The following is a 26,604-nucleotide window of genomic DNA, read 5'->3' as shown; positions in this document are numbered from 1 at the left end:
AATCATGTCTTGATGTTGCTGGCATTAAAGTCAAAGTTTATGGAAATGCAATTCCAAGCAAATGTAGAAGCTCATTTTATAGCTTCCAATTGCTAATGATTAGCAACCCATATTAATAAAAAGCAACTACTCAACAAGTTGGACAAAGTCACAGAAGGAACTAAGCAGATTACTTAATTCATTTGAGAAAACCACATTGCTGTCCATTTCCTATATACAATAATTTTCACATATTCCCTCCAAGTTGATTTTTAGTAAACACTTCGGTCGATTTTGTTTTTGGTAATGGAGTAGCTATCGGGATATGCCATCTGTGATATCAGAGTCAAATGGTAATGGTGGGTGAGTCAACCCTAGCTCCACCAAACTCAAATTATTTTCTTGTCTTCGGCCTTCTTGTTCTATCTAGAAATCCAGCCTTGTCAAGTTCTTGCACCATTCAGAGAATGCTTCGTGGCAATTCATTTATTTTAGGGAAAAGATTAGAACATGACTTGGAAAAGTCTAGTCAACTATATGCAAGAATAGAAAAATTGCAACAAAATTTGTGTAAAACCACATATATCTCTTATTTGGTTACTTGTTGGTACGATATGTGTAGCCTAAAGTTTACTAGAAATAAGTGGTGCAAAAGTTCTAATTCCAATTTTTCTCTTTTGCATCAAGTCATGTCAAATTTCTTTAGTTACATTGCTCTCACTTTAATGTTGTTTTCTACACGAAAGGACAAAACGTTTTCGACTTATGGTCACTAAATGATAATAGTATTAAAGCATACCATGGCTTATTCAAAATGCATCACCAATTGGTTCTTATTCAAAACTTAGCGTGGAATTTATTTTGGTATATAATAGCATTACTCTTAATTCTTCAAATAAAGAGAATGACGTATAGGCAAGGTTTTATAGTATGAAATAGTTGTCATTAGACTAGTCAACACAGTAGGTCGGGGATTAATTGGTAATGGTAATGGATGTTTTTGTTAATGGAGTAGCCATCGGGATATGCCATCTGTGATATCAAATGGTGGGTGAGTCAACCCTAGCTCCACCAAACTCAAATTATTTTCCTGTCTTCTGCCTTCTTGTTCTATCTAGAGATCCAGCCTTGTCAAGTTCTTGCACCATTCAGAGAATGCTTCGTGGCAGTTCATTTATTTCAGGGAGTGGCCACCAGAACATGAATTTATCCTTTTTTTGAGAAAAGATTAGAACATGACTTGGAAATTAAAGTCTAGTCAACTATATGCAAGAATAGAAAAATTGCAACAAAATTTGTGTAAAACCACATATATCTCTTATTTGGTTACTATCTCTTATTTGGTTACTTGTTGGTATGATATGTTGTGTATGTGGCCTACAGTTTACTAGAAATAAGTGGTGCAAAAGTTCTAATTCCAATTTTTCTCTTTTGCATCAAGTCATGTCAATTTTCTTTAAGGATTAAATTCAGTTTAGTCCCTTGAACTTTAGGGCTAAAATCAGTTTGGTCCCTCTTTCTGAAAAGCGATCTCGATGGTCCCTATACTCTCAAATGACATCACCCGAGTCCAAAATTTGAGTTTGACTCCAAAAGTGACGCTAGCTGCTGACTTGGAGCGGACATAGGGCCCCACTTTTCAGTATTTAACCCTAATTTGGATGAAATGTCCAAACTACCCCTTATTACATTTGACTCAGCCTTTGACCCCATACTCTTTTCCTCATCTCTCTTCCTCTTCTTCTTCTTCTCAATCCATCTCTCCGACCCAATTTCCATCTTCAAATCCCAATCCCAAACCCTAATCAAAGCCCCAAAACCCAAGAGCTCATCTCTCTCTCTCTTCACCTCCACCATGAACTCAACCAAAATTCACATCCTAGAAATTAAAAATCAAAATCAAATCCCAGCAGTGGCTCGCTCAACATCGACGTCGAGGACCTTGGCACTTCCTCCTACTACTCCATCACCGTTGCGTCTCCTCCTCGCCGCCAACACCAAAACTCGCGGACTTATCGCATGCAGCACCGGCGTCGGCATTGCGACCTTAGCCAACAAGTTCCCCGAAGTCTGCGCGGCCGCGTGTCTCTCCCCATCCGACGCCCTCGACGCCCAGCTCCAACGTCCTCCTGTCTCCGGCATGTCCACGGAGCCGGAATCCGCCATCGAGATCGTCGACACGTGGCTCAACGCTCCCTTCAAAGTGCCCAGTCCTGCGTCGAAGTCGAAACCTTGGCCGGAAATTGGAGCTGATTCTGATTTGAAGGAGAGCTCTTGTTCCATCTGCTGTTTGGTGAAGAATCGAAATTTGAATCCGATTGATATAATTTCGGGTCATTCAATGAAGATACTGAGTTCTTTATCAAGTGGGATGGGAAATGGGATATGTTATTTGATGAAGATCTCAAGGCTGCGAACAAGGCTATTGATCAAGAAATTGGAGAATGGGGGTAAGTGAGTGACTGGTGATTATGTCTATGAATTATATACTCTCACAAATAAGATGGCCCCCGCTCTCTGCAAATAGGTGTTCTCCTCCCTCCCTCATTCCTATTTGCTTCAATTCTTGTTTTAGGGTTTTGGATTGAATCTCAAATCTGTGTATGTGATTGGGAGTAGTTTGGAAAATTGGATTTTGTCTAGGTTGAGCTCAGTTTGATATCATGGGTATGGGATTTTGTTGGAAGTTGATGAGGTCGAGGAGGGTTTGGAGTGGGGCGGTGAAATTGCAGGTGTAGAGAAAAGAGAGGAGTGTGATTAGAAGAAAAACGGAGGCGAGGTGGTCGGAGGAAGGTGTAGGGGAGGATCTGGATTAGGTGGACGATCGGGTCTGGGGATTGAATTGAAAAAGGAGGAGGAGGCTAACACATTAGATCCTAGTTTTGATCTAATTGAAGTTGAAGAAGAAGGTTCAAAGGCAGAATGTCCGTTTTACCCTTCTTGAAGGGTCAAATACTGAAAAGTGGGGCCCTATGTCTGCTCCAAGTCAGCAGCTGACGTCACTTTTGGAGTCAAACTCAAATTTTGGACTCGGGTGATGTCATTTGAGAGTATAGGGACCATCGAGATCGCTTTTCAGAAAGAGGGACCAAACTGATTTTAGCCCTAAAGTTCAAGGGACTAAACTGAATTTAATCATTTCTTTAATTATATTGCTCTCACTTTAATGTTGTTTTCTACACGAAGGGACAAAACGTTTTCGACTTATGGTCACTAAATGATAATAGTATTAAAGTATACCCTGGCTTATTCAAAATGCACCACCACTTGGTTCTTATTCAAAACCTAGTATAATAGCATTACTCTTAATTCTTCAAATAAAGAGAATGACGTTTAGGCAAGGTTTTATAGTATGAAATAGTTGTCATTAGACTAGTCAACACAGTAGGTCGGGCATTAATTGTTCCTTATCTTTATATATATTCACAAAGACAGAAGGTTTGAAATTCATAGTACTGTGCCAACCATGGCTAGAATCCTTCCCACCTTAGCTTTCCACCTGCTCATAATCGCTTCCCTCCTGTCTTCCTTTTCCATGATCTTAGTTTCTGCGGAAGATCATGAGTTTGTGAAATCCATGGACCCCGAGCTTTTCGGTTTAAAGAAAGAAAAGCTCACCCATTTTCGCTTGTATTGGCACGACGTTGTTGATGGTCCTAATCCCTCTGCCGTAACAATAGTGCAACCACCCTCCAACTCCTCCCAAACACGGTTCGGCCTAATAAGAATGTTCGACAACGCTCTAACCCAAGGCCCCGAACCGAGCTCGAAACTTCTGGGAAGGGCTCAAGGGTTTTATGGATCTGCTTCACAAGAAGACATTAGCCTGTTGATGGCTGAGAACTTTGCTTTTGTTCAGGGAAAGTATAACGGTAGCACCATAACCCTGATGGGGAGGAATTCGATCTTGAACAAAGTGAGGGAGCTGTCTGTGATAGGAGGAAGTGGACTTTTCAGGTATGCTAGGGGTTATGCTCTAGCAACCACTCAGTCGTTTAATGCATCAAAAAGTGATGATGCTATAGTGGAGTACAATATCTATGTCTTGCATTATTGAAACTGATCGATTAGTGCTAGCTTTTGCTTAGCTACTAGCTGTTTCATCATTTGCTAATAAGTATTTGTTCGAGAAATGTACGTAATGTTGTCGTTCTAATAATAATTCAGAGGTTTTGATTGATTATTGGAACGTATTGACATATTTGGTAATCTGGTATTAAATGTACGTTGGAGCACTAAGCAGGGGTTTGTTTATGCATGTTTCGTTGTTGGAACTCATCAGTCGTGACTTGACTTGCTATGATATGTGATATTTGGTGAACAGATAAGTAGTACTGGCGAAGGAACAATACACTATTGTCATGCGGAGAATTAATACATTTCTTGAAAACAACTTAATTATAAAGTCAGATTCGTAGCCATCAGAGCATCATTAACAACTTCTACTATTTTAGTTCCTCTCTATAAATATATAATATGTTTAGAATAATATCCAACCATTGCTGCATCATCAATGTACAACTACAAAGTAACACGAGTTTGAATCCTCCAAAGTTTGTAATCGTAAAATTTCATAAAACCTTATTCCTCTTTCCAGTGGCGGAACTAGAAAGTTGTCTTTGAAGGGGCCGAAAAATTATAAGATTACCGGAGGTTGGCGGTTTTAAATTTTCTGTTTACAATTCTTCTTAGCTAATTGTCAAACACTTATGATTTATCCAAAAAACTTATTATAGCTTCAGTTTATCAATTATCATGAAACATAAGTAAAAAATATAATCGTAGCAAACAACAAGTGAACATCAATAAAACTCAAGAAACTAATTATAATTATACAAAAAATACATCATTTAAAAAGAAAAAAAAAACATTACATGTATGTTCTATTGCACAGAAACATCAAAATGAAATCGATATATGTTCAATGGTTTATACATATCTTTCAAGAAATTTTCTTTACCTCTTACAATAAAACTGGGGTTCTTGAGATTCGAGAGGTGAGTCTTTAAAAACTATATATAGGTTCTCCTATGAATTACTGTGGAAATAGATGTAGTGATGTAGTAACCTTTAGATGATTAAATACTTGGAAGAAGTAAATTAAAGACTTTTGCTATACCTCATGTTTTTTACTTTTTAGTTAATTAAATAAATATTAAGAATTAAGCATGAGACAAGTCAAATAGTTGTCAAGTTGCATGTATTCAAGGAATTTAATATTATTAAAAATAATGAGAGAGAGAGAGAGAAAAGAATGATAATATGTTTACAAAAAATGACTTTTGGGGGGGGGGGGGGGGTGACTGAAGATAGAGGATAAATAAAAAAAAATTTGGAGGAGAGCCAGGGCCACTCCGGCTCCCATTGTGTTCCGCTTCAGCCTCTTTCTAACTTAATGAGTCTCATTGTCCCGCTAGTGGTCTATGAACCCTCACAGGCTTAATGCCCGAAGAACGCGCCGCCGGACGGAGCATCACTCCCTCAAGCTTTACTAGAAGCGTGCGGCGCGTTTAACTTTTTCTTTTTTTTGAGTAGTGTAATTTAACATTCGGATGTTTTTCTGTACTAAATAAATTATGTAAAACAGTGGACAGAAATGAAAGTTAAACGAAAAGAAAGTATATTTGGGGTTTTGTTTTTGGTTTTGAAAATTAATAAGAATAAGACAGTTAAGAACCACTTCGCTCCAAAATACAATACTTTCCTCTAAGATATGTTTATTGTCATGTTTCTTTTCAATTAAATGTCTTTACTCAGATTAAGCCAATGGATGTGTTATACTTAACCTATTTATTAACATTTCATAATTTGTATATATGTTAAGTGTATGATGTGTACATCGTAACTAGCTTTTAGCATGAAACCTAGAATGATGTTTTCTCACAGTTCACATATCAAAAGTCATTAAGCACAAAAATATTTTGAGTAAAGCTAGGCAATTTTGATGTTGTTCTAATTTACCTAGATGTTGATTCATAAGAATGAGGCTCCAGTCATTCATTCGCTACTAGATCTAGAATGCATATTGACTTGGATGATCAAACATACAATCAGAGCAATATAACCTAGCATGCTCACTAATATTGCACATCGCTAACAAACATACAAGATTAATCAATGATTAAACAATGAATCAATAAACATTCAAAATTCTAGAAACATATTAGATAAGGGCCAATATCAAAGATTACATCATGTATAGGGCTAAAATCAACCCCTAACTATAGAAAATATAGCTACTCATAGTGTTGTTTAACACTCACAGTAAAGACATAGGTTTGAAGTCAGATGAGGTTATGACAGTCATTTTAGTGGTCAATTTGAGTGAAATGTCTGATTTATCCATGCACTTAACGGAGGGATAACGGAAAATAGACGAAAGCACCTTATTGATGTGGTTTGAAAGTCCAGTCATCTATTTGATCACTTTGAAAGTCCAGGTACCATTCTGTTCGGTCCGAAAAAGTTCAGACCCACCTATAATAAAAACCCAAAAGAAAAAGAAGAAAAGATGGTGGCGAATGAACAAGAAAGAGAGACAGAAGAGAAGATGAAAGGTGTGGTGTGTTGAATTGTATTGCTAAAACCTCTATTTATAGGATATGACATGTCTTATTTCATTCTTCAACTCTGCTTGCAATTTGCTTCCCTAGTTGCTTGAGGCTTCCTTCGATTGGTGCACAAAATTGAAATTAAATAAATTAATTTGAAGTCATCGTAATCAAGCTGAACCTTTAGGATTCTTCTAAAACCTTTTCTTGACGTTTATGGTGTTGTGAACCATCCAAATTTGCAAAGCATAGCAGCCTTCCGAAACTCACAGCCAAACTTTTCCTAGTTGGAATAGGATTTGATACTTCTCTTCAAGCTTCCTTCTTGGACTACGATGGACTTGTTGCCTCAACTTTCCTGGAGGGTTCGCAATTTTTCAATGTTCTATGACATCATGTCTTCTAGAATGATCAATCTCCTTTAGAGAAACCTTCAATAAGGTCATAGAAAAAGTCTCCCAAAATGCGATCTGGCAAGCTGCTGGATTCTGACTTCTCGGAAAGCCTATTTTGGGCATAGTTTCCTGTTGCGTCTTTGACATTTCTGATAAGCTCTTGGGATGTTGTTGTACTACATTTTGTCTTCAACTATTGCGAGCCCATACTGCAAGAGTCCCATCGAAATGTTACAAGAAAAGTCCTCCAAAACTCAATCCGAAAAGCTGATTTTGAACTTCCAGTTTTTCAGCTTTGCAGCAACTAATTTGAACAATGAATTCCATGAGCTTCTTTTGTGATCTCTGACCAAAGGAGTATTCAAACCTCATCCTTTTTATCTATACTTCATTTTTAATGCCATTATTGCTCCAAAAAAGAAGCTCTTTTCACAAAAATGACTCTGCGGTCCCTCAACCCTAGCCGCCTAGGCTTTGGGGATCTGTGTCGCTTTAAGGTCGCAGCCGTGGGTTTTCCGGTTGCACTCCAACGTCGATGTTTGTCGACGAACCTATTGCTCTATGTCGGAGTTTTGTTCTTAGCAAGCCTACTTGTGGGTGACTCTCTCTGGTTCATCCACATCAGAACTGGTGAACCCAGATCGATAATCATGGTGACAGATCTCAGATTACAAGGATCCAGAAGTCTTCACAGGAGATGGTAGAGACGGTGGTCATTCCACCGCGAGGCGACAACTGGGTCGACATTGAGGGCTCATCCTCGACACTGTCGCCGAAGCTGGTGTGCACCTTAAGGTTCTATTGGGCGCCGTTTAAGAGGTGGAAATCGGGATGGATGCCGTGTACAACTAGGGCGACGCTATCACCGATCGGGACTATAGATGAATACGGCGATGAGCGTATCAATGGATCACACTTGAAACAAATTTGGACACTATTGCGTCCTTTTACAGTTGTCACCGAGCTTATAACAGTATCAATGGCGGTGATGCAATTGAATGTCGCCGGTCCGACCTCCGGGTTCAAAGTGTGGGCATCTCCTTTCGGGGTGTCCATAGCAAAATGGTGTCTATGGTTTTTGGAGTTTGGCAAAGGTTGGACCAGTAATGGGCTGTGGGTTTTTGGACCCCAAATTGGAACCTTTGGATCTATAGGCCCATTTCATGATGGAGTGCTAGGGTGCCTTATCTTTTCAGGCACCGACGATTCGCAGATATTAGCCAAGATGGTGTCTGCTGAAGAGCTCCTGAGTGTAATGTACTCAGGTAACCCTCCTAGCCCATGCTTGAAGGGCAAGGAAAAAATATAGGTAGGTGTGGTAGGGGCTATATACTATGTCTTACAATTCTCTATAGTTTATAGGCTCACTTTTAAATAAGTGAGCGGTTAGTTCGAATATAGGTGATCTATTTCTATGTATCACAGTAGTTCTCTTACTACAACTTCTTGATCTGTCTTGTCGAAGGTAGCAGAAGGATATGTAATGGTCATCTTGGCATGCGTTAATGAAATCCACATTTCTTTCAAAAAAAAAAATGTCATTATTGCTCCATTAAATCTTCTTTTTCTCTCAAATTGCTTCACAAATTAGTACCTAAGAAAATATCAAAGTTAAAATAGATTTTAAAGGAAATAGCTAAGTAAAATGTAAATGATTGAACAATATAATTAATCTCCTTTTCTCTTGAATTGCTTCACAAAGTACTTAAGAAAATTACAAATTTAAAAGATTTCAGCGTCAAATGAGCATTAAGCTTGTCAGTAATTGGCTTGGAACCACAAAATAAAAACCCTAAAGAGAGAAAAAAACTCCCTCGCCGTAAAAACACACTTGTTTTTTTTTTTTTGTTAGTTTCCAAACGTCCTCGTTCTGTGATGGCCGGCTTCACGCTGGTGTTGCTGCCGGACGGGAGGAAGTTCTAAGCCTTGATTTCATGAGATAGCTAGTTCGATGGTTGCATAGTGGTGGTACTGGCTATGTTTTAGTTGAAGCGTCATTGTAGCTGGGGCGCTTGGGTCACTGCTGGCAGAGTCTATGAGATATGGTTTCTGTTGCCAGACAACGGAGGCAATGAGAGCATCATGATAGAGTCAGATGGCAGCTTGAATGCAGGGGTCCGTACCTTCTGCTTTCCAGGGCCATTGTTTTATCCTCTTGGAGGCGGCGGTTGTTGCGCTGCGTGTCATGGCGGCTGAGGCTGCAAGGTAAGTCGGAGTGGCTGAAGGTTTGCAGGGTGTCATGGTCGTGGTGTCTAGCGGAGGAGTTGAGCGGCGTGGTGTAGGGTGTGGAGACGGAACTGTGGCTGGGTCTTTACTGTTGGGCCTAGGGTTGCCTTTCACTAGGGTCATTTGGACTATTTAGTTAGTTTTTCTTTCTAATAATTTCCTATTTCTTTTAGGTACCTATGCACTGGTTGTATAATAAGTAGTCTATTCCTATGTATTACCGTGGTACCCCTACAACTTCTTGCCTGTCTAGCCATTGACAGCGGATGGATATGTAATGGTCATTCTGGCTTGAGATTTAATAACAATCATTAATAGATTGATTCAATAGATAACATAGTTAAAATGGACTTTTTGAGAAAATTGCTAAGTAAAATGTAAAGGATTTAACAATATAATTGTCGCATTTTATGCTTTTATCAATAAGTAATCAAAAATTAATTGATCGTTCTGATGCTTCGAGAATTTTGCTTCTGCTTCAAGTTGATTCCAAGTTCTTTTGCTCCTCCTGTGCGTCGTGTATTTGATTTTAACGTCCAAAGACCTCATATACTGCTCCCAAGACCAGTTCTATTTGTTTCGAATTCCTTGTAGATTCCTAACTCCTTTGCTTCAAAGGAAAGTCTCCATCTAATTTTTTGATTGGTCCATCAATGATTGACATCACTCATCCAATGAAAGCTTGTGACGTAATTAATTTTGGTGAATAAACTGTATCTTTTATGTAACTTCATGGATTGAGCAATCCTTAATCCATCAGGAATCCTTGATTCATTATAATTTCAGGGCAATTTTCTTCTTTTATCTCCTTTGTCCTATTTTGGTCTAGAAAATCTATAAAATACAAAAAAAAAAAAAATATTACTTGAAAACAAAATAAACTAACAAAGAAAATATAGCGATTTATAATAAAATTATCTATAAATATGCTCCTATCACCTTATAAAGTTTCATACTACCTGAAAATTAATTTGCATCCCATATAGACTTAAGTTTTTCGTTCTCCTCATCTTTGGTGTTCTCCATGACCCTTTTAGCACCTTTTCTCCTTGTCAAAATGACCTTTGCCTTATTCACTTGTTGAAGTACAATGAAAAATATCCTTGGGTGAGCATCTTGTGGGCCAAATTTTTGCCCATTGCATTTCCACTCGAGCCCATGTTCTTCTTTTAATGCGAGGTGTACTTAATTCGATCTGAGGTAACGCAGGTGGGTGCCTGAAAAGGATATGCAGAATAGCTCACCCTCTCACATATCTCCCTGCCTTCATCTGTAATTTTTTGGCCTTAATGGGATCTTCGAGCTGGATGTTGTATTCGAGATAATTTATTATCCGTCCTCGCCAATCATTTGGGATTGACTCTACTTGCATCACTGTCCGCGACTGGATCTTCTCGGCTGTGCTGGGATGTTCCGCCTCTTTGAGTTCTTCTTCCTTTCGTGGCTAAGCGAGTTTCAATTCTATCTTATTTGTTCGAGCATGTTGGTATGCTGGTTATTTTGTTACCCATCCAATCAAGTCTTGTTGGATGGATCTGGCTATCACCATGTTAATGTTTAGGGGAATCGTTTTCCACATACGGTGTCAACTGTTGGTGCATTAAATTTTAGAAGAGAGATTACCCAACATTTACATACTCTCCTACCTTCAATCTTCGAGAAGTCCTAGACGCATCCATCTTGTAATTGACCATGAGGAGAAGGGACCTGCATAACCGAAAACAGTCTGACGCCCAAGTTAATATTAACTTAAGAAGAATATAAAATGAAATTAGATTGATACTTGTTACCATTTGTTATCCCCCCATAAACTTGAGAATTTATACTCCTTGCCTTTTTAGTCCTCACTTCATGGTTCTTGGCTTTTATTCCATGCTGTAGGGGGAAGAGTGGTGTATGCATGTTCTGCACTACCAAATCATGTTTCATCATCTTCATTTTATCTAGTTGTTAGTTTCTTTAAGGCTTCAATCATGGGCTTAATTGGTTTAATGGGTGGGGACTCAAAGTCAAAAGTGAACTGTGATAATTGAATTGTAGGTTCTGGTATGGTATCCGTGCAAGTCTAACTTGGCTTCAAGGATCAAAATGGAAGAATTATTTGCTGCAAGTTTAGATAAGGTAATTTATTATGCATTTTTGATTTTGAGTTTCTTGTTGTGTATGAGTAGAGATTAGAAATTTTATGTTGGGGTTCAGATTTTCCCCTGGTTGGAATCTACAAAATGTGGAGTTGAAAATTAATCCCAGGAAACAAAGCTTTTAGCATTGGAATTTCTAGGGCTGGGCTAAGTTCGGTACCAGAGGCGCAGGCCCAAAACCACGTACCGTGCCGGACTAGTTTGGTACATAAAATGGAGAACCATTACCGGCCACCGAAGTCGGTATACCAACAACTTGTTGGTATACCGTGAGACTTGGTTGGTATCGGTTGGTTGGGCCTCCAACCGAGTTTATGATTGGGCCAAAATTCCAATACAACCCATCTGTAAATTTAAAAAGCCCAGACCAATAAGTAAATGAAAAAAATCAGAAAAATAAGTAAATAACTCTCATTCATGATTCATCAACTTCATTATTTCATTTCATCACTTAATTGTTCATACTTCATACAAATTCAGAAATTCCAATTCATAGTTCATAAAATGACTGATCTGAAAGTTCATACAAATATACAATAACTAAATAACTAAATTGAAAGTTCATATGAAGAAACAAGGGAGTTAAGCAAAATAACAAATAGACAGTAGCAGTTGTAGATGATATGCAATGCTGCCAGTTTGCCAATCATACACATCAAATTTGTTTAGTGTCAATGAAGCTCTGTAATGAACCAAAAATCTAATAACACTTAAGAGAAGACTACATCACTTATAATCTCGATCATTAGGTTTGAAACAAGTCAAACAACTGTTTTAACTTCACAAACATAGAATAATTAAAACAAGCTAGTTAGAGATAGAATTAGACAGCTGCATACCTTAAAACACCTCTAGGATGCTTAGGTATCAGTTTGAACAGAATTGGTACTATTCATTGATGCATCAATTCCCTGATTAAAAGTGTTTTTTGCAAAAGAACAAAAAAGAGGTTAATAACAATATTATGATTAGTCATTTACGAATCAGGTAATATGCACTTTTAGTAGCTTACCCCTCTCAAGTTCCTCCAAAGTGTGGTACATCTCAAGGTCATCTTCAGTGGGATCTTTTTGTAGAAGTTTGGGGGGGGGGGGGGGGGGTCAGATTTTAACCAATCCGAAGTGCAAACAAGGGCTTCCATCATTTTTGGTGTCATTGAAGTTTTGAAAGGATCCACCACTCTTGATCCTAAACTGAATGCATTCTCCGAAGCCACTGTTGAACATGGAATAGCAAAAATATCCTTTGCTAGCTTTGATATATAGGATTGGATAGGTTTGCTCATTGCCCTTCCACCACTTGTGAATTTCAAAATTCTTTGCAAAGAGGCTGACATACATATCCGATAAATATCACTAGTACAAAAAGTTAATCACACAACACTAATCACACAACGGAACACAAATCATCTTTTGTGTGTTGAAGTCAGTTTAATCATACAACGGTGCTGGTTGAATTCTATTGTGTGAATGCCAACAAAGTGATAACTTTTTTATAGGAACTACATTGCACAACGGAAATTAAGCATGGTCCGTCGTCTGAGCCTTAAAAATTTAGCGGCAGATTTCCCTCCACTTCGGAGTTTTGGTTGGATGTTGAAAAGCTGAAATTTGGGCTACTAGGACAACGGGTTTTATTATTGCCGTTGTGTGATTGAAAAACTAAGCACCAAAGTTGAAGGATGCTTGCTTGAATGTCTTCACCGAGATAGGGCTAGTGCAAGCTACAATAATCATACAACAGATTTAAGGTTTTCTGTTGTGTGAACATGCAAATGGCGGTAACATTTTAACCAAAAATGTTGAAGGCGCTATGTTTTCCTCCATGATTTTACATTTTATACATTCAGACGACAGTGAGATATATTTCTGTTGTGTGGATAACTTAAGAAAATTTCTAGCTAGGTTTTGATTCCCACATCGTGTCTAAAAGAAAGAAAGAACAAAAAAAAACATGCGGCCGCTCTCTCGACACTTAGCTCTCTCTCGACTGCACATCGACACTTAGCTCTCTCGACTGCATATCCCTTACACTTAGCTCAAGAATCGAGCCCCCAAGATTCGAGAGGCACCACAAGAGGCCACAAGTCTCTCGTGGTTGTTCCATGGCAAGTTCATCTTTCAGACCCGGTTTCTGAATCCCATTTGGGGTACTTTCGATTTGGCGCAGTGCAAGCAAGATGTGAACTTGACTGTCAGTGTGGTCAGAGAGCTAATGGGCGAGCAGCTTTTGAACGGTGATAAGGCTCTCTGTGTCGGTGAAGGATCGGCCTCGGCCGTGATGGCGTTGCAAGATTTGGGGTTTCCCAATGCTCGTGGTGTTTATGAACACCGATTCTTCTCCCTCAAGCGCAAACAGTTTGGGTATGAGATTTACTATGAGGACAAGTCTTTCGATTTCGTGTTCTGCAGGGATCTAGACAAGGTTTCAGTCCCTGCTCTGCTTGTGCTCGAGATTGAGCGCGTTCTTAGCCCAGGTGGAATTGGGGCTATGCTTGTTGGTAGCAGTGGTTTGGCTCCGAATAGCCTGATTAGGTCTGCTACCCCAATTTCTTCATTGCTGAAGAGCTCCAGTGTCGTGCATGTTAATTATATCAGCAATTTCACACTGGTTGTGTTCAGGAAGAGTTACGAAAATGCGGGTCTATTTGAGCAGTATCGCCTTCCGGCTGACTGCCAATCCCTCACGAACAATAGACCTTTGATCGAGAAAATGGAGCCTCTTGTGAAGGAAAAGCCAGTGGAGGACGGGAAGATGGCTACTTATTTGCCTAATTTTACTGATGTTTCCTCAAAGAAGCGGTTGGTCTATATCGATATTGGGGCAGCAGAGCTCCTGAAATCAAATGTCACAGACTGGTTCCTGCCTTCTTATCCGATTACACACAGAGCTTTCCATGTCTATTTTGTTGACCACAACACTTCTGTGCTATTGTCTTATGTCAAAAAGCCGGGAATCACCTTCGTTTATCATCCAGGGCTGGCTGGAATTAAGGACAAGGACAATGTTAACATTGAAGCAGATGCAGAGCCCTATGTCGCAGATGAAGGGTTTGATTTTCTTGTTTGGTTTAAAGAAACAGGGCAGCATGCCGAGTTTGTGGTGCTGAAGATGAATGCAGGCAGTGTGGAATTGAAGTTCCTCATCCACACGAGGCCACTTCCAATTCCCTGACCTCTCCCAACCCATCAGAGTAAGTATTCCAAATGCCCCCAATCTTTTTGGTGAAGTTATTGTTGTGTTCATTTGTTGGCCTGTTGGTTTCTGAGAAATGTATTAGAGGCCCCATTACTGCATAGAGCTTTTTAGTTCTGCTTTTGATTTCTATTTCCCTCCGGGTTCCTGAAATGGGGCATGACATAAAAGTTGTCTTCTTTATATTCAATTGCTGTTTGGATTTCTGGGAAATTGGAGGGACAAAAGAGAAAAGAAACCTCTCATTCTATCTTTGTTGCCAGTATCATAAAGCTAGTGCCTTTATGTGCTTTTGGGGATTCTTGAGGACAAGTGAAGTTGGAGAGTTCCTTAGTGGGGCTTTAGCAGGGGCAATGACCAAAGCTGTTCTTGCTCCTCTTGAGACCATCAGGTAAGGTTAACTCAGTAGTTACTGTATTTGATACACTATTTATGAAATATTTTAGGTTTCCATGGTAACTTAAATAAGTGAAGAGGTGCATAAGTACCTATAAACAATGGTGAATGCAACTTCTTAAAGCTCATTCAACAGTTGAAACAGTTTATGGACTGCAGTAACAATTGGATTTATAGAGCTTGTTCTAGTTAACAACGTAGACCCAAAGGATGTTGGTATTTGATTCCGCGCTATGGCTTCGTACCATTGTTTGGTTGATCAGTCTAGTTTACTTGTCTTGGTTACACCAGTCCGCGCGGAGGCACCTGTATTTGATCAGTCTACTAAGAATTACATCAAGATTCCGCTAAGGTTACTACTTTTTCTTTTCATTTACAAATGCATTAGAGTTATCTGTTTTGTTCTTGTTCGTTGTTGTTGGATGAGGAATTTATATATGTTTGAGGTCTCGAATATATAAATTACTGATTATATAAAGTTCTGAAATCAGTAATATCAACTAAATAGAAAACTATGCTCAGTATGTGTAATCTCCCTTTTGGCATTATGATTGTATGGCTATAGTAATATGATTCTCTGATGGATAGTTTATATTTTCTTAAACCGTTCAAAGCACAAGATATCACTTTGAGAAAAAAGTTCATACTTTCTTTAAAAAGTGATATCTTGTGCTTTGAACAGTTCAAGGCCTATTGGCAATGACGTAATTAGCATTTATTTGGGAACAACTAATTGCCTTTGTATTGTGTTCTGGAACTCATCAAGCAGGTATAGGCTCATCAAGCAGGTATAGGCTCCGGCAGTTCTTGTAACTCTACTTGGTGCATTGAATATAATGGGTAAGTTTTAGATATGTTTGAGGTCATTTCTGATTGCAATTCCTTTTCTTTCTTTTTTTCCTCAGTTACGTCTAATCTATTGAATCGGATGGTTGGTTTTTGTGGTATTGTGGTTTAATTTGCAATGCTTTTTCACGTCTTCAGATATCCTAGAATGGTGCTCTAATTGAATTCCCAGGTTTCAAACTCTGTGCATGTATAAGTTTTTGTGCGGTTTTGGTTTTTTTTTTTTCCTTTCTGTTTTCCAATTCTCTGTTGACTCAGGTTTAAGGCTTATTTGAATGAGTTGTTGATAGGCATAATTTGGCTCAATCACAACTGATGCTTCAATATGGTCTGAGGCATTGCAGCTACTGGCCGAGGATTAAAGCAGAAAGTGGAATTAAAGGTCAGCATAATTTCAATAAATGTTGACAGTCCTTAACAAGAAGGTTATTCATGAACTCAGTTCAGTTTTCTTTTTCCATCATGGATAAGTCCTGGAATGTAATTAAAAAGATGAACTTCCTTCTTCAAAACTTCTTTTCTGTTGGGTGCATGCTTCGACCAGCTAAGAAAGAAAGCTATAGTAAATGGAAGAGGATAGAGGAAATCTTATAATTAACTTTCCAGCTTTTAGTGCTTTGTTTTTGGTTTGAATTTCTATCTAATGAAGAAGGGAAAAGGTACTTTGCCTGGTCTTGATTCCCTTCGTGGCCATCTAAGGACTTGCTGACTTTAGCTCACAACTTGATTCATCTCCAGCAGCCTCTTTTAGACCTAAGTGGATATATGTGAAACTATAAGCTATTAATTTTCCTTTTGTTGCGATTCGATTCAAGGCAAATGCCACACCAGACTTTGCAGAACAAATTAAAAAATTCTGAAAATTCCATCATTATACTATGAAATAGTGGATTTAGCTCTAGCTAAATGTTACTGTATAGTTTGTGTATTTGAATGGGAAATAATCAATCCTTGAGTCTTTTCTTCTCTTTGGTAACTAAATTTTCAGATTCATTTCATTAGCTTGGATGAAATCAAGGTACATATCAGTTGCTATGATTAAAGCTTCAATCTTTTTACTGAATTTTGGTGTTTGGGTGTGGTCAGTTTGCTAATTTCTATCACTCTATCACTGTACCTTATGTTTATTTGAACTGGGTGAATGCATTCAAGGAGAAAAATGTCAACTCTTTGTCTCTGTTTAGTCACAATGGTAAAATTTAGAGCTAAATGCAGTTTTACTTGCTGAGACTTTCGGACATTGATTCTTAGTTTTGTTGGACTCAAAGTTGTGGGTATGTAAAGTGAAGATATATGCTTTCTGCTCTGTGTTTAATGTGTTCTGTAAGTACAATTAGGAATTATATGGAAGTATCTGTAGGCACTTTTCGAACCATTGGGTGCAATTACTTGATAATGATGGTGAGGTAAAATGTGTCTATGGGTTCAAGGAAGTGATGCCCTTTTCGTTTTATATTTGTGGCAGGTGCCCTATTGCTTCATTTGATTTGGATCGTCAAGTATCGAATAAGTTATTGTTTCCTTGGAATTTAAGCCACAACCTTATTAAAGGTATGCATACTTGCCCATTTTTGCAGTTTAATGAGTGTTAGAGTTTAGTCATTACCCTTTTCTGTGAGCTACAATGGAAAAGTTTTAAGTTTTTTCTTATTTTTGTTTGCAGGAAGCAAAATTCATAAGACATATAAAGCTGGCTTTTGGGAATCGATTAAATCTGGGTAATTGTTGATATCCACTTTTACTCATGATATGAATACTACAACATGACATATCTGCTTATAATTTTCACACTGAATGTGGAAGTATTTTAATTCTGTGAGCTGTGCCACATTATTGTATTTTGTTTATATACATTAGTGTGTTGAAACTGCTATTATTTAAAATGATGTGGCTGAAGCTCCTCTGAGTATGTTGAGTAAACGTAGTGTTTTTGCTTGAGGGCAAGTTCGGTTTTTGATTAGATCATCAAAGTTTGATTCTTTTATGTGTTTAGTGAATGTAGTGTTTTTTGCTTGAGGGCAGTAGGAGATAGTTTTCATTCTTATTGAAGAACTGTGCATTCTATCATTTCGTATCAGCAGTGGAAATTAGCCGGACTGTTTTTGTAGTTAAGAAATGTGCATTGTATCATTTTGTATCAGCAATGGAAATTAGCCAAACTGTTTTTGTAGTTATAATGTTTTATTGTATACTTCAGAAGAGTTCTGTTTGTAAGGATAATGCTATGACTTGCATGTCATCTAGCAATGTTGGATTCCAAGTAATTACTGTATATCTTCAGTGCAGTTTTCAGTCAGCATGTCTTTGCATGATACAAGCTTTTGCTTTATTTGCACTCATTTAACCTCAGGAGAGAAGGATTGGAGGGTGATGAGCTAAGAAGGAATTCTGATGTCATGGAGATCCTAAAGAAGACAAGTTTCCAAAGGTTATTGGCTCTAGCGCGTTGAAAAACCCAGAAACAACCCTGGAGCATGAACTATTGATTAAAGACTGATTACAACTTAAGCATATGAACGCATGGTAATGTTGTCCTCTTTCTAAATAAACTGGTTTAAATAGTATGGTCTAAATTTGATCTCTTAACTGATCTGTACTCGATAGGAGAGTGAACCAGAGACGAACGATGCAAGGTCAGATCCTTTCTATTTTCGTCAACTATTTTTTTTTTTTTTGGAAACCTGAATAGCCAATTGAAAACTGAGGAATTTTGGAATTTTATAGTGTTTAATTTACTGCTCTTGCTCTGTTTAGTGTGGACCTGAGGACAGTTGCTGATGACAAATTGTAGCCCTTTTTTATGGTTTAAAATTCCTTCATATGAAATCTTAGTAATGATGCACTTTTATAAAAAAAACTTTGATGTAGTTTCATTGCACTGTGTTGCACAAGTTGAATCTATATTGGCACGTTGGTATTAATTGAGTTGCCTTTGCAGGACAAGGTTGCACCGATGTAATGGTACCCATGATCACAGGAATATAGCATTTCCGGCTTATAAAGCTTTTCAGGCTGTCGCGGTTGCTTTACATAATAGTTATTTTTCCATTTCCCGCCTGTTGATAACATGCCTGTGTATATCAATCAATTAGCGTCTTACAATGTCAATCAAGTCATCAACAATGTCACCTCAGTTTATTAAAACTATTCTTCAATTCATTTTGATTCATGTGTAGCTAGCTAGGAATGCTTTATTGTTTGGTACATTACCTAGTCACTTGAATGTATGGATGTTTGAAAAATGGTAATGGAATGATATGGATTTGAGTACTTTTTATGTGGTAATTACTGTCCAATATTTAGTCTTACAACACAATGCAAATCAATGTGTTGTCTGATTGTAAAAGAGTTCAAAATTGAGGCTTTTCCTACAACAGTCGCTGGTTTGTTACCCAATTTGATTACAACATTCACACCACAGCCAACCAAATAGAGTAGTTGTGTGAACTAACAACCAACAACAAAGGAAAACAAAGTTCTGTTGTGTGAGATTATAACACACAACAGAAATGAAATCATCTCCGTTGTCTGAGTAATCAACAGACAAGGGAGAAAATTTCACTTCAGTTGTTCTGTTGTGTGAGATTCATAACACACAACAGAAATGAAATCATTTCCGTTGTCTGAGTAATCAACAGACAAGGGAGATAATTTCACTTCAGTTGTGTGTTATTAATGTCAGACAACAAAGAATGAGTAATATCTGTTGTGTGTTATATATCTCAGACAACAGAGAATGAGTAATATCTGTTGTGTGTTATATATCTCAGACAACAGAGAATGAGTTATATCTGTTGTGTGTTATGAATCTCACACAACAGTGAATTCTTTCTTCTGTTGTCTGAATGTATCGACACATCCCCGCGCATGCCATGCCAGGCACATGCTTGCACAGATTTCACACAACGGAAACAGATATTCTGTTGAGCAAAGTATTATCACACAACGGTGAAATCACCGTTGTCTGATTTTTCAATCACACAACACTCGTTTAGACCACAGTTAGTTTGGTCATCACACAACAGAAAATCACCGTCGTTTGATGACCTTTTTGTAGTAGTGTATTAATCAACTTCATTTCTTATGCATTGGGATTGCTCTACCATCCTCTCCCTTGCTATTTGCCCGCTGCCTTCATCAAGGTTCTCCAAGTCATCCCCTTCCAATCCAAAATCTTCTCCCATAGGTTCAGTTTGGTTGCTGCCCTCAGTGCCCTTATATTCATCATACATATTCAGCAATATTTTCTTCAACTCCCCTTGAATCGAGTTAATTGTCTCATAGCTTGCATTGACCTTTTCCATAGCTACTTTTTTCCACTGCAGCTTGTATCTTGGGTCAAGAACCTTAGCTATCATGATTATCTTGTTCACCGATTCGAAGATTCTCCAATATTTGTTGAACTTGGTCTTCATTGAAGTAGCAACCCTCTTTAAAACTTCATCTTCTGCATTCATGGCCTTGTCAATCTCAGTTTGTAAAGTAATCATTTCAACAAATAATACATTTGTAGTGATTTTTTTCCAAGCACTAAGCTTCACAGCAGCTTCATAAAACTTCTTCAAGAACAAGCAGAAGGCTTGTGCATTGCTCTAGTCCCCATTATATGGGGGTCCAACACTGCTTTTGCCATTTTTGTCAGTTTCTTCGAAATATGCTTGAAATTGACTAACTTTTTCAGCCATTCTTCCAAACATAGCCTTATAATTGAGTGCAGCTTCAAGCATAAGGTATGTGTTATTCCATCTTGTGATTACATCTAACGGAACATTGGCATGCATTTGCCCTGCATTGTTCCAAAACAGCAAACTCCGCGAACTTAAGTCTTTGCAATGAACTCCTAACATACTTGGCACAGTTCCATATAGCAGCAATCCCAGCTTCTAACTCCTTCAGACCATCCCTAACTTTTAAATTTATGATGTGGCATGCACACCTTAAATGTTGAAACTCTCCCTCAAACATCAAAAGTCTTGTAACCTCTCAACCTTCTCTTCATGTATGCCACAACTAAATCATTAGCACTAGCATTCACTATGCCAAAAAGGCCTTCAGACGACACACTTCAGACGACATAAGTAATGTTTTATGTCGTCTGAGTTTTTCAGACGACATAATTTTTTTTTCTGTCGTCTGAATATAGACTAAAACCATACTGGTTTAATTTGGAAAAATGGTGAGGATTCAGACAACACATTTATGTAGTTGTAGAAGGTGGTGATTTCCTATCTCAAATTTGGAGGGATATCTAAATGTTGATTGAGCAGTCTTTTCCCTCTCAAATAGCCAAGCCCTAGTTGACTGAAAATGTTGCAACATTCAGACAACATTTAAATATTGTCTAAGTGTGAAGCTTGTTTTAAAAAATTTCTAAGTTATTTTGACTTGTGCTTTTTGATATAGAGATAGACCTCGACACCCAATTAAAGTCATTTTCTCTCATCCTTCAACTCTCTCAGCTTGACCTAGTTAGAACCCGCGAAAACGAAAAACTCAAACACCAGCCTCTCTCCTTCTCTCTCAACTCTCTCAGATCTCGATTCTCACTCTCTGGATTCTTCTTCTTTGTCTCTCCGGCCTTCTTCTTCTTAGTCTCTACTTCATCTTTTGCATCTAGATTAATGGAGCTCTCCAGCAACAAATAGAGCTATTTTTGATTCGGATATTGGTAAGCAATTTAGGGTTTCAATTGTTTTTTAGTTTAGTTTTTTGATTGGGTTCAATCTTCGGATAGATTTTCGTTTTGCTCTCTCTCTCCCCCGTCAAATCTCTTCTGTCTCTCCTCCCAAATTTGTCCTTTGCTTGGCCTCCTTCATCATCGATATCGCCATGACCTTGGACTCCACCATCGGCCTATTCGATGTCCGCCAAATATCCCGAAAACACTGTGTTCAACCTCATCGCTACGCACTATCGTCGGGACGACCTCCACCACTTCGATTGTAACCTCGCGAAGGGCAAGATCTCATACTCGATTCAGCAGGCGTTGATTGGCCTCTCAGCTATGTACGAATCCAGCTGCCTAATCTAAGGTATCCATCTGATTTAGGGTTGTTATAGAATTTGTTTTTTAATTCACGATTGTATGATAATTTCAGGTGTTTAGATTGCAAATTTGAGATATGGGTTTCGTCATTCTTGTTTCTTATTCTTAAATTGGGGTCTGATTCATTCAATTTTGACTTGAGATGGCTTGTTTTCAAGATTCTGTCAGTGTTTTGCTTCAAAAGGCAAGTTTGTGTCTTTATTGGTCTCTTGCTCAATTATGCTATATGGGTTTTTATTTCTAAGCTTGGTTTTGGCTGATTCTTCTCAGTCTAGAACTGGGTTTCTTTTATTCAAATTGCAAGTGTATGATATGGTTGCATAGCTCTATTGATTGATGAATGGGGCCTTGCGTCTTGTGGGGTTTACATGGAGACTGGCTTTTGGGTTATCTCTCCATTAATCTCTGAGCAAAAAATTATGATATTGATTCTTTTTCTTTTCTTTTGGGTAGCAGATTGGGAAATGAAAAGTGAAATCAGAAAGAATGAGAGTAAGAAAATAGGGAAGCTTGTTACCATGTAGACCTATGTCGGGCCACTTTCATCCAATTCCACCTATGGTCTCCATGGAACTGGTAATTCCTTCTTTTCAATTTGTTCTGTTATCATGGTGATACTTTTGTAATTTGTACACTTATACATTGATCATGAAATTCTTGTACCATATGAACGAAGGAGAATGGGAGTTTGATTTTGCTGCTCTTGAAACTGAACTGTGGGAAGGCAAAGGGAGGAAGATTTCAGAAGTGAAGGGTTTCCATTCGGGCTATTCAGTATCTATAGTTGTTTTCCAATTGTGAGTGACTCTTCTGATTTCTAACTAGACAAGTGATTAATGAAAGTTGTGTTTTAATTGAGAATATATCATGTCATTTGGCTGTAGGGCTTTCAAGATTAAACTTCACTAGTAGACTTTATGTTGTGAAATCTGTCAATGTTTTACTGCACATTTGATTATCGTTTCATTATTACTACTATACCATGATCTTTATTAGTTACTACGTAAGTTTACCTCGTCAAGTTATTTTAGTTTGTTCATCATATATGCAAGGTAAAGAGAAAGCATCTGTAAACTGTAATGGTACACAGAAAAGTCACACAGATATTATGATTTCATTCACCAAAGAGTAAGACTGATAAACATCATACTCGCAGAACTCTAAGATTAAGAGGACCCCTTGGATTCCTAACAGGATTTTCTGGTCTCTGTGTCCACGAAAAACTCCAGAAATATTCCAAACCATCAATTGAATCCTAGCAATCTTAACTCCGGCTGTTTTGATATGACAACTGAGGTTGGTTTGGCCAAACATGTATCAGTTCATAGCTTTCCCACTTTCTTGATTCAAACTGCGTCATGTATTTCCCACTTGAATTCGATGGATTTGCCCTGTAGTTTTAATTGGATGGACATGGACTGTTGAAGCCTAAGAGATGTTTAAGTAGGTCTACATGGTTTGCTCATTGGTTTTGGTTGCAATTTTGTTTTCACTCTATGTCTACCTTTTATACTCCACTCGGTACATTTTTTAACTATATAGATTAAACGATTCCTCAATCAAATATCTTGGAGGTTTCCAAATATCTTCTATAGCATGCTTGGAACTTTTACTGGTTTCATTTCAAATCAGGGCATCAGCATTTATGTGTTACACCTTATTAGTTCTCATATTCAAGTTGAATACTGAATGATGTAAACTAACTCACTGTTTCTTCACAGAAAGCATGACCAAGATCATTAAGGAGATGTTGCCTCCAGATGTACGCGTCGCAAGAGATGCTCAACATCTTCTCATTGAGTGTTGTGTAGGTAAGAATAAATGAATATGTAGTTTAGTTTATGTTCAGCTAGTGACGTATTCATTCACAGACACTCTTTGCCAGATATACTCACGGGTACATTGTTGGTTTATGAGTAGTTCAAAGCCTTATCTGTATAACTTTAAGACAAAACCTTTTCTGCGTGTGAAACCTATTTGTTTCAATGAACAGGGCCAGTTGAATTATTGGCGATGCATTTGCTGAGTTCTTTACAAATGGAATTCAATGGAATAATAATTTCTTAGTAGTTTCAATTGAATAGGTTTGAAGCAAAAATAAAGCAAAGTTATGTTTCTGATTTTGAGGGATTTTGTTTCTAATACAAGTGTGCAATTTGTACCATTTGGGTTTATTTTGTTTATAATATATGTATGCCGTTTGTAACATTTGGGTTGATTATTAATTACCCTTTAGGTACTGATTAAACCTTTTTTGGGATTCATTGATGCCATTTACACATGTATTGCTATCCCTCATGTAGTTTGAAGTTCAATGTATTTCATTTGTTTTAATGCGTTCCTGAATCCCATACATTGCTTTTGTACTGTCTGGATGATAACCTGTGACAGATAATATTTGTCTGAACTGATTTAGTACTTATATCTTGCCTTTGCAGAGTTTATACAGCTTGCATTAACCGTCTTAATATATTTTGTTATATTCTTAACAGAAAAATAATTTGAGCAAACTGGGTACTTGGGTAGTATTTCAACTTAAGAAGTGACATCAAGTATGAACCATGATGCATCCATATGTTTCTGTTTTTTTTTTTTCTACTAGCAGGACTAGTGCAGCAGTTCAAAATAACTTTTATGATTTTTTTTCTTTTATGGTTTTTGTTGCAATTGCAATTGGACTTTAACCTTGTTATATGCATTAGCTGATCAAGTTTCTATTGAATGTGCAGAATAGGCAAACAACTTTATTTTCTGCAACCCAGACTAAGAAGGTTTGTGCATTATATCTCAAACTCATAGCAGTTAGTCAATCTCTTGCTTTCCACATTATTTTTCATTGTTTTAGCATAACTTATTAACTTAATATGCTGCCATAGTTCAGTAGTTTCTAAACTGTTTTTGTCTCTTCTTTACATGACTGGATTGCCCATATGTTACATGAGTTACTTCTTATATATATTAATACATTTCCCATTAAACCTGTAGGTTGAAGATCTTGCTGACTTTTCCTTCCAGACAACGCCTATGTATATAGATGTGGATGATGGGAGAACTAAGGTAGGAATCCAACTGGTCTTTTGGATTCCACACTAAATATTAAGTCTACTTCATACTCATATAGACCTATTTATTCTTGTATTTTAGCCGTAATCTTTATAACCTGCCAAGATTGTGTGCACTACAGGCCACGAATATAGGACTGCAACAGGACTATTGTCTTGTGCCAAGTGCCAAGAGATTTTATTCTCCTATATTCTTTCCTGACGAGGAATCTATCAAAGAAAGTGATGGTCTTCTTCTCTTCTTGCAACTCAGTAAAATTCCACTCTGTTAAGCTCTTACTTGTTTTATTTTCCTCCTAAATGTACTCTTTCAAGTACTAATTGAGGCATGTATTTCTGTCTTCATGATTAGGTTTCTTGGAAACAATAAGTTGAATGGCGCTCTCTCTGAATCGAAAAGCTCATCTCTTCTCAATGTGTAAGTACTTCAGCATGTTTTCCTTAAACATCATCATAATTCATTACACTTGGAGTTTTCTGATTTTTCTGATAAGTATGTTCTGTATTTGATGAACTCATCTGAGTCATCTCTTTGTTGATAAATATAATGTACTTACTTCGGCTTTATCTGAACTGTACAATACCAGCTTCAAATTAATATGATGCAAAATCATATATCAGAGTATTGATAGGTTTGACCAATGCCTGAATTTTGATAATGGTCATGGTATTATTATATTTAATTATATTTACGTAGCTTGTATCTTTTCTGCAGATGAGTTAAATGCCTCACTAAGCTGCACATGAGTTAAATGCAGACGAGTAGACCACCTACCAGATTTGCAGCAAAGGTTTTTGTTCTTTTTTCTGCAATATCTTGTTCCTCATTGAGAATGAAGACTAGTTGCTCTTGTAATATGCAGCATAAGTCTATATGGGGGTCAAGAAAGATTTGTGTCTCTGCAATGGGTCAGCAGGTTTGTGTCTCTGCAAGCTCACTGGCCATTCCGTTTTCTATGACCACTTCTATGATTTGGGTGATTCCGTTCATGATCAGATTGTGAAACTAGTACAGCAGTACAGCAGTATAGCTAGCTAGTTCCTTTATTAACTTGTGTCTAGTAGAAATTTTTCATTCATTAAGCATTTAGACTTGTCTTCAGATCCAGATTAGTATATATGAGTTATTTTGAACTGAAGTTCATGATTAAGTTTGTGTACATGAGATACTAGTGGATTAATGGAAATTGCAATGAATGATTTTGAATGTGGATTTTATGGTTTCATACTTTCATTAATGGGCAATTTTAATTTCCAGAATGCATGCATACCAATTGTACAGGGGACTACTAAAATGTGTCATCACAAACTGCATGCTACAACAAAAGCACACCAAAATGTGTGGTTGCAGCTGCACAGTGTATAACAACAACAAATAAGTGTGATTGGACGTGATTACAGACAATATAAAACACGTACTATTAGTGGTCCTTGTTATATTTAGACCACAAAAATTTGTCGTCTAAATAATCTCAAACGACAGTAAATTGTCGTCGTAATGAGATTGACACAACAGAAATCTATTGTCTAAACCATTTCCCAACATCACATATGTATAATTGAAAAATCTTTCACACAACACTTAAATGTCATACAAATCAACCATAGAACGACACTTAATTGTCCTCTGATACACTTTACGACCACATATAATTGTCGTGTAAAGTAAATTAGCACAACCTTTAAGTGTTGTTGTATGAGAGAAGACACTACATATGAGTCTTCATATTTCTTATTTAAGGGCATTCAGACCACACAAATAAGTCT

The 26,604-nt window shown here is 37.6% G+C and overlaps 3 protein-coding genes and 1 long non-coding RNA gene across 4 annotated transcripts; all 4 read left to right on the top strand.

Moving 5' to 3' along the window:
* The first annotated feature begins 1,834 nt into the window (after nt 1–1,834).
* LOC133727984 (DNA damage-repair/toleration protein DRT102-like) lies at nt 1,835–2,437 on the top strand. Its single transcript, XM_062155411.1, has one exon. The coding sequence runs from the start codon at nt 1,835–1,837 to the stop codon at nt 2,435–2,437; it is 603 nt and encodes a 200-aa protein (XP_062011395.1).
* A 1,005-nt stretch (nt 2,438–3,442) lies between these two features.
* On the top strand, nt 3,443–4,212 carry LOC133734085 (dirigent protein 22-like). Its single transcript, XM_062161736.1, has one exon. It carries the CDS (start codon nt 3,446–3,448, stop codon nt 4,034–4,036), a length of 591 nt encoding a protein of 196 aa, XP_062017720.1. The 5' UTR covers nt 3,443–3,445; the 3' UTR covers nt 4,037–4,212.
* Nucleotides 4,213–7,622: 3,410 nt separating this feature from the next.
* LOC133727979 (uncharacterized) lies at nt 7,623–18,244 on the top strand. Its single transcript, XM_062155407.1, has 6 exons — nt 7,623–8,190; nt 11,033–11,100; nt 11,192–11,272; nt 13,330–17,280; nt 17,393–17,447; nt 18,016–18,244. The coding sequence occupies exons 1-4, from the start codon at nt 7,623–7,625 to the stop codon at nt 14,464–14,466; spliced, it is 1,854 nt and encodes a 617-aa protein (XP_062011391.1). The 3' UTR covers nt 14,467–17,280; nt 17,393–17,447; nt 18,016–18,244.
* A 6,498-nt stretch (nt 18,245–24,742) lies between these two features.
* Nucleotides 24,743–26,071, top strand: LOC133734075 (uncharacterized). The gene is made up of 4 exons (XR_009858035.1): nt 24,743–24,832; nt 24,960–25,089; nt 25,190–25,255; nt 25,553–26,071. It is a non-coding gene; the product is annotated as an uncharacterized LOC133734075 (long non-coding RNA).
* The last annotated feature ends 533 nt before the right edge of the window (nt 26,072–26,604 follow it).

The sequence above is a fragment of the Rosa rugosa genome, chromosome 2 (assembly GCF_958449725.1).
Source record: "Rosa rugosa chromosome 2, drRosRugo1.1, whole genome shotgun sequence".
Lineage (NCBI taxonomy): Eukaryota > Viridiplantae > Streptophyta > Magnoliopsida > Rosales > Rosaceae > Rosa > Rosa rugosa.
Note: the sequence above shows the minus strand (reverse complement) of the source record. Positions and strands in the feature narration are given on the sequence as shown.